The sequence below is a fragment of the Canis aureus genome, chromosome X, assembly GCF_053574225.1.
Source record: "Canis aureus isolate CA01 chromosome X, VMU_Caureus_v.1.0, whole genome shotgun sequence".
In the NCBI taxonomy this organism is placed as follows: domain Eukaryota; kingdom Metazoa; phylum Chordata; class Mammalia; order Carnivora; family Canidae; genus Canis; species Canis aureus.
Genome location: NC_135649.1, coordinates 53,481,237 through 53,497,889, shown reverse-complemented (window position 1 = coordinate 53,497,889; position 16,653 = coordinate 53,481,237). Strand labels below are relative to the sequence as shown.

Below are 16,653 nucleotides of genomic sequence, written 5' to 3'. Positions count from 1 at the left end.
ATCCATACCTTGGCATAGATATGTTGGCCAACAAAAATGGCAGTTTCCAGTGATTCAACCATTACATTTATATTGAAAATTCCCTCGAAGACATTAATCAGTAGAAATTTGTGCCCATGTGTGTGCGTTCATTCTAATAGTCACATTTAATGTATAAAGTATGCCATAACAATACAGAAAATAATTTAATACTAAAACTTATATGTCATTTATTCATTCACCATTCATTCATACAGTCAAGCATTAACAAAATACCTTGTCTATTCATGCCACTAAGAAAAATATGACTTAGAAAACTCACTGAAGCAATGTGGGTCAGCATGCTATATGAAGAACATAGAGGTGCTTCCCCATATTGTCTGCTTATTCCTTAGGACCTGATGTAGTTTTTTCTTAGCTAAAAATGGATAGTAACATTCATTTCGCCCACTACTTATTTATTCGTTTATTCATTTCACCCACTATTTTTTGTTCTTACTAAGTATGAGGTATTATGCTAGTCTCAGTGAGAAGTATAAAAATTACCCCTTAACTTCAAGAAGATAACGTGAAATAATTACCCTGCTAAAATGATTGGAAAGGAATGAATCAGTTTGACTCTAAGAGAAAATTTTTGAAGACTTATTTCAAACAGACCTTAGTTTATTACAACTCTGGCAAAGTAAAAGTTACATGTGATAGTGAATACTAGAGCAAAGTAAGGAGATTCTTAGATCTTAGAGGAGGCAATAATCAGAAAGTCAAACCCATTTGTTACATTCAGGTTAGTGAATATAAGGCATACTTGAATAAAACTGTGCAAAATTGAGATCCCGTTTTTAAAAGTTCAAGTTATCCCTAGACAAATGCTTAAATCCTTAAATTATTTATAAGATCTTGCCCTTGCATTTATATTAGAAAATTCATGGAGCAAATCTTTGGGAGGAATATGATAGTTTTCTGCCTAATACTTAAACGTTTGACTACAAGTAATATGAGATCCTGAGTCCTAAAACGATTGGAGTCATATGCTAGATTCTGTTTTTAGGGTAGAAAATTTAAAAATACTGTTTTTGTGAGGAGAGAATTCATGTAGAAAATGAAGTCTGTTGATGTAAGACAAGCAAAAAAATAGTGTTTTCCAACTTTGCTCATTGCCCTAGTATTACTCATTAGTGTATGCTTACTTTTTTTTTCCCTAAGCTCATACCCTTAATTAGGCAGCAATATTCTGCTAATGGAGAAAAGAAAATAAGCAGTATACAATTATGTACATAAGACATAGTTTTTTCTACTTCTGAAAAGCAATAAAACTCCTTCCCCCCAAATGAATAAAATCTCAAAATTAGAATATCTGTACTTTGCTACTCATTAAAGTGTGACACTAGTAACAATTTGCAAAGAGAAAACTGTAGAAATGCAATAAAACAAGATTATCTTGGCAAAATTGAGATTTCTCCCCATATGTCATGCTAAAAATGTAGCTGATAGCTGGTCTTTGCGAGATCAATGAAAGATCTCTGCATGAAATGTGATTTGCATGTTTAAAGAATTGATTAAAATTGTAGCTTTTAACCTACACCACAGAGAGAAATAGCATAACATAGATTCAATTATTGTCTGTTTATGTGTAGTAGAGTCCACATGTTCACCAAAAGAATGCTAATACAATTTTAATTCCCAGAGACAGTAAAGCTGGTCTATAAAGTTTACAAAAACTATTTCATTTTACATCCACCATGAAGATTTGAATAGTGGAATAGAATTATAATATTTGGAATAGAATTATAGTCTCCTATTAATTCATATTACTGTAATGCATTCTTAAAGACCTCCTGGTTTGTGTTCAGCATATTAGTCATATTCATTAGTTTCCAATTACATTCTGTAACCTAGAGTAGTTTGGTGGGCTTGAAATGTAATTGAAGGATTTAATTTTAATTTTTAATATCAGGGTGTAATATAGTGACATCAGTGTTTACAGACACTCCTCCATGATCCCAGGGGCATTTGGGACTCACTGAAAGCATGAGGACCAGTTGTAGTAGTTTAGGTGATGTGACCTTCAGAAGAGTGGCAGATGCTGTGAAGAAGGCAAAGATAATGCTAAAAGGCATTTTGAGCAATAACTATTGATAAGAATTGGTGACTGGCTGGATGTTGTTAATAAAAAGGATAAAGAGTAAAAACTAACTATGGTTTTAAGCAATGGCAGCTGAAAAAATGGTGGTACCATTGGGGAAAACAGGATAATAAGAAATAGATTTTGGTTTCTAGGGGAAGAGTGGTTGCTGAGGTTTGGATATGTTGTGTATAAGGACATGGAGCACCCAATTGGATGTGTTTAATTGATATGGGAAAAGAGAAGACAGTTCCTCAAATAAGTGGACAGGGCTTAGATATAGAAATTTGGGGATCCTCAGCTTATATAAAATAAAGCTTTTCTATAAAATAATGTATTAAGATAAAAAGTTTATAGAGAAAAGATCAGAGGGTTTTGAGAATGTCCCTATCTTGATGGTAAGAAGAAGCATAGAAGGCAGCAAATGAAAGTTTGGTTATATTGATCTTACAATGAAAGAGGTTTGTATTTGGAGTTGAAGCAGCATTAAAGTATTGACCTCAGATAATTTTCCATATGTTAGGTAGTCATTGCTTTTCATATAAAGGCTAGGAAATCTTCACAGATACAATAAAGGTACCTAGAAATGTTCCATCAAAAAATTGCTAGAACTGATACACGAATTTAATAAAGTCACAAGATACAAAATCAATATGAAATCTGTTGCATTTCTATATAACAATAATGAAGCAGCAGAAAAAGAAATCAAGGAATTGACCTCATTTACATTTGTACCAAAAACAATAAGATGCCTAGGAACAAACCTAACCAAAGACGTAAAAGATCTATACTCTGAAAACTATAAATCACTGATGAAAGAAATTGATAATGACACAAGAAATGGAAAGACATTCCATGCTCATGGATTAGAAGAACAAATATTGTTAAAATATCTATACTACCTAAAGCAATTGGCACATTTAATGCAATCCCTATCAGAATTTTTCACAGAATTAGAACAAACAATCCTAAAATTTGTATAGAACCACAAAAGACCCCAATAACCACATCAGGCTTGAAAAAGAAAAGCAAAGCTGAAGGCATCACAATTCCAGACTTTAAGTTATATTACAAAGCTGTAGTGATCAAGACAGTATACTAGTGGAACAAAAACAGTCACCTAGATCCGTGAAACAAAATAGAAATCTCATAAATGAACCCACGGCCAGATGGTGAATTGATCTTCAACAAAGCAGGAAAGAATATCCAATGGAAAAAAGACAGTCTCATGAACAAATGGTTTTGGAAAAAGTGAAAAGGCATGTGCAAAAGAATGAAACTGGACCACTTTCTTACACCATATACAAAATACAATTAAAATGGATTAAAGGCATAAATGTGAGAAAGGAAACCATTAAAGTCCTCGAGGAGAACACAGGCATTGATATGGGCCATAGCAACTTCTTTCTAGGTATGTCTCCTGGGGCAAGAGAAACAAAAGCAAAAATGAACTATAGGGACTTCATCAAGATAAAACAACAAAACAAAACAAAACAAAAAACAAAAAAACAAAAAAACCTTCTGCACAACCAAGGAAACAATGAACAAAACTAAAAGGCAACCTTTGGAATTGAAGAAGATATTGGCAAGTGACATATCTGATAAAGGCTTAATGTACAAAATATATATAAGGAATTGATTCAACTCAATACCCACAAAATCAATAATCCAGTTACAAAATGAGCAGAAGACATGAATAGACATTTTTCAAAGAAGACATGCAGATAGCTAACAGACATATGAAAAGATGTTCAGTATCACTCATCATCCGGGAAATATAAATCAAAACCATGATGAGATACCACTTGACAACGGTCAGAATAGCTAAAATTAGCAACAGAGGACACAACAGGTGTTGATGAGGATGTAAAGAATGGTGAACACTCTTACATTGTTGGTGGGAATGCAATCTGGTGCAGCCACTCTGGAAAACTTTCTGGAGGTTCTTCAAAAAGTTAAAAATAGGGCTGTCCTATGACCCAGCAATTGCACTACTAGGTATTTACCCAAAGGTCACAAAAATACTAAGGAGCACGTGCACCCCAATGTTTATAGCAACATTATCAACAATAGCCAAACTATGGAAAGAGCCCAAATGTCCTTCAACTGATGGGTGGATAAAGAAGTAATGGTACATATATACAAGAGAATATTCCTCAGCCATAAATAAGAATGAGATCTTACAATTTGCCATGATGTGGATGGAGCTAGACTGTGTTAGCTAAGCAAAATAAGTCAATCATAGAAAGACAAGTACCATATGATTTCACTCATATATATAATTTAAGAAATGAAAAATGAACATAGGGAAGAAAAGGGAGAGGCAAACCATAAAACAGACTCTTAATTATAGAGGACAAACTCTATAATTAGTAACTCAGGGTTACTGGAGGGGAGGGAGACAGAGGGATAGGTTAAATGGGTGATGGAGATTAAGGAAGGCAGTTGTTTTGATGAGCACTTGGTGTTGTATATAAGTGATGAATCACAAGATTCTATGCCTGATACTAATGTTACACTGTATGGCAACTAATTGGGAATTAAATGAAATGGGGGAAAAAAACAAGAAAATAAATGTTATATACTGTGGTCCTAAAATTAACCTAATTATTTTTTATGAATTGATAGAATTCTAATAAATAGAGTATCCCTGCTATAGAATAGAGCCATTCCTGGGATACCTGGGTGGCTCAGTGGTTGAGCTGAGTGTCTGCCTTCTACTCAGGGCGTGATCCCGGGTCCCAGGATCGAGTTCCACATTGGGCACCCCACGGGGGGCCTGTTTCTCCCTCTGCCTATGTCTCTGCTTCTGTCTCTCATGAATAAATAAATAAATAAATAAATCTTTAAAAAAATAGAGTCATTCCTGATAAGTTTCCTATGAAAAAATATATCCCATGTACTGTACCTTGGTTTCTTTTTTTTTTTTAATTTTTTTTTTTTTTTTTTTTTTTTTTTTTTTATGATAGTCACAAAGAGAGAGGGGGGTAGGGCAGAGACACAGGCAGAGGGAGAAGCAGGCTCCATGCACCGGGAGCCCGACGTGGGACTCGATCCTGGGTTTCCAGGATCGCGCCCCGGGCCAAAGGCAGGCGCCAAACCGCTGCGCCACCCAGGGATCCCTGTACCTTGGTTTCTGAATATTACCTTTATACATAGAAATTTACGATTAAGAGTCAGGGAGCTGTTTTGTTCCTATCTGGCTGTCAAGTACAATTTCTCTATGGCAACATTTCAACTCAAATTTTTTTTTTTTTTAATGTTGCACTGTTTACAAAGAGTTTCACAACTCATTTGCATCTTTATTTCCACTCTATAAGATCAGCAAGGCAGCTGGTGTTGTTCTTGTTTTACAGGCAAGAAAACTGCCTTAAAAAGTTGTTTAGGGCAGCCTGGGTGGCTCAGCGGTTTAGCACTGCCTTCAGCCAAGGGCCTGATCCTGAAGACCCCACATCGAGTCCCATATTGGGCTCTCTGCATGGAGCCTGCTTCTCCCTCTGCCTGTGTCTCTGCCTGCCTCCTGCCTCTCTCTGTGTGTCTCTCATGAATAAATAAATAAAATCTTAAAAAAAAAGAGCTGTTTAAATGTGTTGTCAAAAGTCATATGAAAAATAAGTGGGATCCAGGTCTTATGATTCCAAGAGCAAGTTTCTTTTTGTTATTATTGTGCTGTCCCAGATTTATTATACATTCCCTAAAGACTCCTGTAAGTAAAACTTTAAAGTTTCATCAAAGCATATCTTAAAGGCCCATGATAAATTTATTTTCTATTTTACTGAGTATAAACCCATTTAGGTATTATCCCATACAGTAGGTCAGGGGTCTAAAGTGACTTTTGGACATATTTGAACACATTTTGAGGCATATTAATTATTTCAGGCTTTTTGAGTAAATTACTTTTAAACTGATTCTTATTGGTACTGTCCAGAGGCCCAGGCGAGTTAATTAGCTTATAAAACATATGTGGATTGCACTTAGGGAATACTTCACTAATTTCTTAACATCTGGATGTACTGTTTTATTTTTTTTTACTGTTATGTATTCATGTCTGAAAACTGCGGCCACTTAAAAATGCATACAATAACTAAACAGTATGTATATAATTAAGAATAACTCCCTACAGGGCACCTGGGTGGCTCAGTGGTTGAGCATCTGCCTTGAGCTCAGGTTGTGATCCTGGGGCCCTGGGATCAAGTCCTGCATCAGGCTCCCCACAGGGAGCCGCTTCTCCCTCTTCCCATGTCTCTGCAGAATTCTCTCTCATGAATAAATAAAAATAAAATCTTTAAAAATAAAAGGTAATAACTCACTATAGCTCTATGACACTTTATAAAAAATGTTTAAAGAAAGAAAAGAAAAAAGCTTCAAGTTGATAGCACCATGTTTAAAAATATTGCAGTGTGTCTATAAAACTTAGAAATTCAGTGTAATTTAAATAACTAAAAAACATTTTTACAGTAACTCTCCATTCTCATTTTGAAAGAATTACCAATTATTTTTATATTATCTACTTTGAAAATATGGAAAACAAAATTATTCAAGATGTTTGTGTGAATGTCATTCTATGAACCAAAACAGTTTTTGTCAATCTGCATTCCCCCAGAGAGATAATAAAATATCGTTCTGCAAAATCTGATTTTCACCTTTTGCTAATCATACCCTTTTCCTCAGACTTCTCCCTTCTAAACATAACTCCTCATCAAAACAAGAAGCACGGGCAGCCTGGGTGGTTCAGTGGTTTAGCGCCGCCTTCAGCCAAGGGCCTGATCCTGGAGACCCCAGATCAGTCCCACATTGGGCTCCCTGCATGGAGCCTGCTTCTCCCTCTGCCTGTGTCTCTGCCTCTCTGTCTCTCTCTCTCTCCCTCTCCCTCTGTGTGTGTGTGTGTGTGTGTAGATGTCTCTCATGAATAAATAAATAAAATCTTAAAAAAAAAAAACAAGAAGCAAAATGAAACATCCTCAAGGAAAGAAAAATACAAAACTGAGAAATAAATGTTTACTTAGCAGAAAATAGGAGATAAATGTTGACTCCACCATTGAAGATGAGTCTCATTATACAATTTGGTTTCAAAGTTCCTTGGCTTTGATTCCATCTGTATGAATTTTTCTCCCCATTTCAGCTCTCTCATAAGCATACAAGTAATAGACTTTGTCATCACACAGAATATGGCTATCTCCAGGATCTCAAGCTTTGAAATGTACCTTTATATCCACAATCATCCTTACATAATCCTTGTCTCTCAAACCTCAATATAAGACTCATAATGAGTCTGTTGATCTCATTATGACTTTACCTATACTTTTCCTTATCCTTTCATTTTTCTTCCAACATAATTAGTTACCCTCTGGGTGTATTCATCATGTAACGTAATATGTACATTTCAAGCACACACTGTCTAGCACTGTAGAGTCCCCATACTTTCCCCCAAACCCCCCTCCTTTAGCCTTTGTCAGTCTCACCTTGCTATTTCTGTCACTCGATTTCAATCCCAAGTCCTGCAAAGATGACAAAATCACACAGCCCACCTAATGGGGTCTCCAATCCCATGATTTCTAACCATAGGTTCCTAATGAAGTTGGGATAGCTTTCCATTTAATTCCAATCCCTCTTTCCACCCCCAACCCCCACAACAGCAGTTCCAAACTGTGGGGGTTGTTTTGTTTGTTTAGTGGTTGGTTGGTTGGTTTTGGGGTTTGGGAATTTGTTTTTGTTTTTAGCTTCTGAGCCTATCCTCCATATACCCAGAAGATCATGTTTCCTCATTCTTGACTGAGAAGATGGAAACTGTCCAGTCACATATCTCAAGGAATATATCACCTTGCTTTACTTTACAAATTTTCTTACTTCCTGCTCTGTAGTGTGTTACAATCTGATACTGTCATCAGTTCATGAATCCTTGTATGTACTTGTTTTAGTGTCTCTACAAAATTACAAGCTCCATGAAGGTGAGGACCATGCTTTGTTCCTCTCCTAGGTCCTTGTCCTTTTTGGTGGCAATATTATGCCATTAGCAGAAAATAAGTGTGTGTTAAATTAAGGACATAAAAGAACTTTACATACCAGGTTTAGCTTATGCTTTCCATACTTGGAAATGCTGCTGAACTAAAACTTGCTTTTCCTGATTCCTGAGAGAAAGTAGAGCATATTGGTAAGAGCACAGATTGGACTATAGAACTTCAAATACTAAAACTCTGCCACTTACTTGATATATGACCTTGAGGAAATTATTTCATCTCTCTTTGCCTCAGATTTTTCATGTGCAAGTAGAGATAATAACAGGATATATTTCATAGGGTGATTATGAGAATTACATGAGGGTGTGTGTGTGTGTGTGTGTGTGTGTGTAACACTGGGATGTGTGACTTGGAAACATTCTGAAATGTATTGGAGTATCGTTATAACGTCCATGTTAACTACAAATAGTTCAATTATTTAAGAGACATCTTGTTGAATGATTAGATCTCGAAAAAGTCTGAAAGGAAGTATAAGGTATCATGTTGGTGAATTTGATTTGGATCGCTCTTTTATTCTTAGAAGTGATCATTTGGCCACAAGATTAAGTTTTGTATTGCTTTATAATGGTTAATTTTTCCTTTTATACCGACTGGCTTACAGGACCTAGCTTTGAGTTTCTGCATGCATCTATTTTATATTTTATTCACTTAATGTGAAGATTTTTAAAACACATTTTCCCAGTGGTACCTTGGTCCTAACTGTCTGTGGTATTGTACTAACTGTATAAAAAATACTTCTCTAGTGCTATTAAATTGTTCTGTTGATGCATCTGGCAGAATAAACATATATCATCAACTTCACCTTGTGGAATTCATAATATGCATTTTATCCCCTGAGGAAGAGAACCAGACATTGTAAAGAGATAGAGTTGCATTGTGATAGTAGAGGAAACAAATCCAGTGACCTGTGTATACATGCACAATCACTCTTGATTTTTCTCTGATTCCATATCCTCAAGAGAACTGGACTAGGAAATTGCCGGTGTTCTTTCTGATGTCCCAAGAATACATTTGTATTAATCTAGAGCATGGGCTGGTTGCCAGAGGTAGTGGGGGGCAAGGTACAAGAAATAAGTGAGGTTGTCAAAGGGTACAAACTTTCACCTATAAGATAAATAAGTCCTGGAGATATAATGTACAGCATGGTGACTATAGTTGCTAAGAGAGCAAATTACAAAAGTTCTCATCACATGCAAAAAAATTGTAACTATAGGGTAATAGGTATTGACTAAATTTATTGTTGTAATCATTTAATAATATATACATATATCCAATCATTATGTTATATACCCAAAACTAATGCAGTGTTATGTCAATTATATAATAATAACAAAAATAGAACACAGTTTAGCAAACTCTTCCCAAAGAGGTAGATATTAAATATTTTAGGCTTTGCAGACCACATAGAATCCCGGTCATAAGGGGTGGTGAAAAACAGCTATAGGCAATGTGTAAATGGTCATGTTCCAATAAAATTTTACTTATGGACAGTGAAATTTGAATTTCACACAACTTCTATGTGTCACAAATTTCTTTCATTTTTTTCAGCCACTTAAAAATGCAACTTTTATGTGTCACAAACATTTTTTAAAATTTTTCTTCAGCCACTTAATGTGAACATCATTCTCAGCTAAGGTCTATATGAAAACAGTGAGTTAGGGACACCTGGGTGGCTCATTCAGTTATGCATCTGACTTCAGCTTAGATCGTGATCTCAGGGTCCTGGGATCACGCCCCCCAGGACTCAGCACTCAGCAGGGAATCTGCTTTTCCCTCTGCCATCCCCCTGCTTGTGCTCATTCTCTCTCTTTTCTCTCTCAAATAAATAATTTTTTTTTATCTTTTAAAAGATTTATTTATTTATTTATTTATTTATTTATTTATTTATTTATAAGAGACAGAGAGAGAGAGTCAGAGACATAAGCAGAGGGAGAACCAGGTTCCCCGCAAGGAGCCTGATGTAGGACTCAATCCCTGACCCCGGGATCATGCCCTGAGCCAACGCTCAACTGCTGAGCCACCCAGGAGTCCTTAAATAAATGCTCTGTATTTAAGGATCGTCTGTACTGTCAGGAGGAGGGACACTGGGAGCCAGAAAAGGGAAAAGTCCTATCATCTGCCTGCTCCCTACAGAGGCCCCCACTCCACCAGTGAGTCCCCCATGTAGTGGCTAGAGGCCATTGGCCATTGGCCATACTGTTCTTTTTTTTTTTAATTTTTATTTATTTATGATAGTCACAGAGAGAGAGAGAGAGAGAGGGAGAGAGAGAGAGGCAGAGACACAGGCAGAGGGAGAAGCAGGCTCCGTGCACCGGGAGCCCGACGTGGGATTCGATCCCAGTTCTCCAGGATCACGCCCCGGGCCAAAGGCAGGCGCCAAACTGCTGCGCTACCCAGGGATCCCCATACTGTTCTGATCCAAGCCTCCAGTGGCTACCTTGGAGTACAACCCACCCTCTAAGTTCGGCCTTGACCACCTACATTTTCCCCAAATGTCCCAGATGCTATTTGGCACACAGCTGCCTGAAGACCTGCACCTACTGCTGTGCTTTCTCTCCTTTAAGTCTTCCTTACATTCACCCTGGCTTCCCACCTGCAGGGAGCCCCCTACCATCCAACTTTCACTAGCATCACAGCCCCTATCAATCTCTGTTCTTTTTTCTGTCAGTACCATGTTTGCTCCTACTACATCTAATCTGTGAGCTCATAGGATGAGGACCAACAGCTGCCCTGAGGATTATTATGTTCTCTACCTTGATCTTCTACCATGGTGTGCAGTAGGTGCCTAATAAATGTGTGAAAATGAAAAAAATAAATAAAACACAGAATGAAAATGTGAGTGATATAGAGGTATCATTCAAAGTTAGGACGTTGCTTTTCATCTAGAAAAAGGTTATTAAAACAAAATACATTACAAAGTTATGATCATACTGTATATAAATTTGGATATTTTTTTCACTTGATGTCAAAGAAATCACAAGTATTCTGTTATTACAAAATTTTTATGAATTTCACATTATTGTTTATATAATTATTCCTTGCATTGCACTAAAGATTTTTGCTTAATCATCCTCATATTACTGGTCATCTAGACTTTAATTTTTATGCCATTTTAAATAAGACTATATGATTTTCTATGGTCCAAAATATTAGTTTCTCTTTTAGGCTTTTTCTTAAAAACAGCTTATAAAACTAGTATTACTGTGTCAAAGATTATGAATATTTGTAAGCCTTTTTCTAATTCTTTCCTAGAAAACTTATTATTCTTTTTCTATTAGCATTGTATGAGAGTTCCTATAACTCTGCCATCAGTGGTACAAGGTAGTCAACCCTTTAAAAGCCATGTGTGCTAATTGCATAAATGAGAGAAATGATGTCTCAATTCAAACAAAATTTATTAAACACTTACTGAATTGCAGGTACAGTGTTAGAGGCTGAGAACAGGAAGATATTTTTATAAGTCTTACTCTGCTTTTAAGGAACTAAATTTCTCTTGAGAGAAGGAGCCATGTAAAGTATTAGAATATGGCAAAAAAAAAAAAATCCATGAAGATTCAAAAGTACAATAGGAGCACTGAGAATGGAGTTACTATATAGAGAGATGTCAGGGGAGGGGGCAGGATGGTGGAAGAGTAGGGTCCCCAAGTCACCTGTATCCACCAGATTACCTAGATAACTTTCAAATCATCCTGAAAACCTACGATTTCGACCTGAGATTTAATGAGAGAACAGCTGGAATGCTACAGTGAGAAGAGTTCGGGCTTCTATCAAGGTAGGAAGATGGAAAAAAAGAAGAAAGAAAGAAAAGGCATCCAAGGGGGAGGGGCCCCGCAAGTAGGCGGGCTAAGGCCACTGCGAGTGCCCCCAGGACAGGAAAGCCCCATCCTGGAGAATCAGGAGCTTCACCAATCTTCCTGGATGGAAAGGCGCTCGCAGCGAGGTGAAGCAGGATCCCAGGAGGGGCGGGGATGCCCTCAGGCTCCCAGGGGCACTAACAGAGCACGTGCGCCCTGGGAGAGCGCCATACTCCGGCAGCCGAGCTCCCTAAAGGGCTACAGCCTGTGCACAGCTGGACTCGGAGGCGGCTCCAGGCGAAGGGAGCTGCATGGCCCGGGAGCCCAATTCCAGCAGTGCAGGCCCCAGAACCCAGGGCGCCGGGGGACACAGCCCAGGATCCGGTGCTCCCCCCGGGACAGGCAGAGGCCGGGAGGGCACAGGACAGCAAGGACGCTCCTGCCACTGGGCGGCCCCGCCCCCTGGAGCATCTAGGCTCCTGCGGACTGGTAGCTGTGGAAGTTACTGCAAGAGCTGACTCCAGGGCTGGAGGGCTGGCCACCACTGTTGTTGTTCCCCCTGGGGCCTCACAGTGGCTTCATAGGATAAACAGGTTAAACAACTTTCACTGAGCCCTGCAACAGGCAGGGGGCTGAGCAGCTCCCCCAGGTGCTCAAACGTGAGAATCAACACAGCAGGCCCCTCCCCCAGAAGACCAGCTACACAGGCAGAGGAAAGGCAAGTTATTGACCAAGTAGCACTGGAAAGTTCCAGGGGAAGTCGAGGGATTTATGGTATATAGAATCAGAGGATACTCCTCCTTGTTTTTTATTTTCTGTTTGCTCCACGCCCTTTTTTTTCTTTTCTCGTTTTTTTCTTCTTCTTCTTTTTTTTTTCTTTTCTTTTTTCTCTTCTCTCTTTTTCTCCTTTTCCCAGTATAACTTGTTTTTGGCCACTCTGCACTGAGCAAAATGACTAGAAGGAAAAACTCACCTCAGAAGAAAGAATCAGAAACAGTCCTCTCTTCCCACAGAGTCACAAAATTTGGATTACAATTCAATGTCAGAAAGCCAATTCAGAAGCACGATTATAAAGCTACTGGTGGCTCTAGAAAAAAGCACAAAGGCCTCAAGAGACTTCATGACTGCAGAATTTAGATCTAATCAGGCAGAAATTAAAAATCAATTAAAAGAGATGCAATCCAAACTGGAGGTCCTAATGACCACGGTTAACGAGGTGGAAGAACGAGTGAGTGACATAGAAGACAAGTTGATGCAAGGAGGAAAACTGAGGAAAAAAGAAAAACAATTAAAAGATCCTGAGGATAGGTTAAGGGAAATAAATGACAGCCTCAGAAGGAAAAATCTACATTTAATTGGGGTTCCCGAGGGCGCCGAAAGGAACAGAGGTCCAGAATACGTATTTGAAGAAATTATAGCTGAGAACTTCCCTAATTTGGGGAGGGAAACAGGCATTCATATCCAGGAAATAGAGAGATCCCCCCCTAAAATCAATAAAAACTGTTCAACACCTCGACATTTAATTGTGAAACTTGCAAATACCAAAGATAAAGAGAAAATCCTTAAAGCAGCAAGAGACAAGAAATCTCTAAGTTTTATGGGAAGAAATATTATATTAACAGCAGACCTCTCCACAGAGACCTGGCAGGGCAGAAAGGGGTGGCAGGATATATTCAGGGTCCTAAATGAGAAGAACTTGCAGCCAAGAATACTTTATCCAGCAAGGCTCTCCTTCACAATAGAAGGAGAGATAAAGAGCTTCCAAGATAGGCAGAAACTGAAGGAATATCTGACCACCAAGCCAGCTCTGCAAGAAATACTAAGGGGGATTCTGTAATAGACGAAGTCCAAGGGAACAATACACAAAACAGGGACTGAATAGGTATCATGATGACACTAAATTCATATCTTTCAATAGTAACTCTGAACGTGAATGGGCTTAATGACCCCATCAAAAGGCACAGGGTTTCAGACTGGATAAAAAAGCAAGACCCATCTATTTGCTGTCTACAAGAGACTCATTTGAGACATAAGGACACCTATAGCCTGAAAATAAAAGGTTGGAGGACCATGTACCATTCAAATGGTCCTCAAAAGAAAGCAGGGGTAGCCATCCTTATATTGGATAAACTAAAGTTTATCCCAAAGACTGTAGTAAGAGGTGAAGAGGGACACTATATAATACTTAAAGGATCTATCCAACAAGAGGACCTAACAATCATCAATATTTTTGCCCCGAATGTGGGAGCTGACAAGTATATCAATCAATTAATAACCAAAGTGAAGAAATACTTAGCTAATAATACACTTATGCTTGGTGACTTGAATGTAGCGCTTTCTACAATCGACATGTCTTCTAAGCATAGCATCTCCAAAGAAACGAGAGCTTGAAATGATACACTGGACCAGATGGATTTCACAGATATTTACAGAACTTTACATCCAAATGCAACTGAATACACATTCTTCTCAAGTGCACATGGAACTTTCTCCAGAAGAGACTACATACTGGGTCTCAAATCAGGTCTGAACTGATACTAAAAGATTGGGATTGTCCCCTGCGTATTTTCAGACCATAATGCTTTGAAACTAGAACTAAATCGCAAGAAGAAGTTTGGAAGGACCTCAAACACGTGGAGGTTAAGGACCATCCTGCTAAAATATGAAAGGGTCAACCCGGAAATTAAGGAAGAATTAAAAATATTCATGGAAACTAATGAGAATGAAGATACAACCGTTCAAAATCTTTGGGATGCAGCAAAAGCAGTCCTGAGGGGGAAATACATCGCAATATAAGCATCCATTCAAAAACTGGAAAGAACTCAAATACAAAAGCGAACCTTGCACCTAAAGGAGCTGGAGAAGGAACAGCAAATGAAACCCTCACCTGGCAGAAGAAGAGTTAATAAAGATTCGAGCAGAACTCAATGAAATAGAGACCAGAATAACTTTGGAACAGATCAACAGCACCAGGAGTTGGTTCTTTGAAAGAATTAATAAGATAGATAAACCACTATCCAGCCTTATTAAAAAGAAGAAAGAAAAACTCAATTTAATAAAATCATGAATGAGAAAGGAGGGATTACCACCAACACCACGGAAATACAAACTATTTTAAAAACATATCATGAACAGCTATACGCCAATAAATTAGGCAATCTAGAAGAAAAGGACGCAATTCTGGAAAACCACAAACTACCAAAACTGGAACAGGAAGAAATAGAAAACCTGAACAGGTCAATAACCAGGGAGGAAATTGAAGCAGTCATCAAAAACCTCCCACGACACAAAAGTCCAGGGCCAGATGGCTTCCCAGGGGAATTCTATCAAACGTTTAAAGAAGAAACCATACCTATTCTACTAAAGCTGTTCAGCAAGATAGAAAGAGATACTTCCAAACTCATTCAATGAGGCCAGCATCACCTTAATTCCAAAACCAGACAAAGACCCCACCAAAAAGGAGAATTATAGACCAATATCCCTGATGAACATGGTTGCATAGAGAGATGTCATGAAAAATTTCATAGAGGAGTTTACCCCAAGAAGAATGGGAATTCCATAGAAACAGATAGTAGAGTGGTAGTTATGAGGTGTGGGGTATGGGAGAAATGGAAAGATATCTGTCAAAGTGTAAAAATTTCCAGTGATAACATTAACAAGTTTGAGGAGTTAATGTACAACATGGTAATTATAGCTAATACAGTATTATATTCTTGAGTGATACTAAAAGAGTAGATCTTAAATGTTCTCACCAAAAAAAAAAAAAAAGTAACTATGAAATGGGGTAGAAGTGTCCACTAATGCTATGCTGGTAATCAGTTTGCAATATATAAATATGTCGAATCAAGACATCATACACTTTAAACTTGCATAATGATATGTGTCAATTATATCTCAATAAAGCTGGTGGGGACAACAAACAAAGTAAGAGATAGGATAATATTACCTTTTTTATTTAACAATATAGAGGATAACTTTTTTTAATCAGCCAAAAGAAATCAAGTACCTTTGGGAAGTGAGAAGTGGAGATGGAGAAATTGCTTTTTTTTTTTTCCATAACTAGACGTATAGAATGATTTGGCTGTTTAAACTATGTACATGTATAACTGTCATAACAATAAAAACTGTGTTTAGAATTTCCAGGAAGAAATGGTTAAAAGTTGCTTGTATTCTAAAAGAAGACAACAAAGAATAGTAATAATAATGATGAACTAGCATGTGTCTAGTTTTTATAATATACCCACTTTTATGATAAGAGGTTTTTTTGTGTTATGTTTTGTAATTATCATGACAACCTTATGGGGTTAGAGTTATGTTCCCCATTCCACAGATCAGGAAACTAAGGTTCACAAAGATTAAGTGATTTGCCCAGAATCACACAATAAGTTAGGAGAAAAAATTCCAAGTAGGTATATCTGACTTCAAAGGCCACATGTTTTTCTGCCATAACATAGTGCACAACTGCATTATTAAAATATTTTAAGACGTGTGGTAGCAAGGTAGCAAAATCAAGTTTTAGTTTTTAAAGGATAAATCTAGCATAGTGTGGAAACAAGTCTTATGATGCCATTATTGACTAATTTAGATGTGTATATAGGAAAATGATTTAGTAGGACATATTTTTCAAATTCCAGATCAGATTCAAGTGACATTTAGTCAGCACTTTCTATGTGCTGGGCACTCTGCTAGGTATGTTTTACTGCATTGTCTAAATTAATGTTAATTGTGGTTGAATGCAACT

General features: G+C 37.6%; 1 protein-coding gene across 6 annotated transcripts in view; it reads left to right on the top strand.

Annotated features, from left to right (window-relative positions):
- The window catches only part of DIAPH2 (diaphanous related formin 2), a 1,055,757-nt gene that overhangs the window by 657,199 nt on the left and 381,905 nt on the right, over positions 1–16,653 (top strand). The window contains exon 24 of one of the 6 annotated variants that reach the window (XM_077888177.1): positions 5,458–5,663. The exons of the other annotated variants lie outside the window; for them this stretch is intronic. Coding sequence (XP_077744303.1) covers positions 5,458–5,648 — 191 coding nt within the window. The 3' untranslated portion in view covers positions 5,649–5,663. Of the gene's footprint in view, positions 1–5,457; positions 5,664–16,653 lie in introns of those variants that run through there. 6 annotated transcript variants of the gene reach the window in all.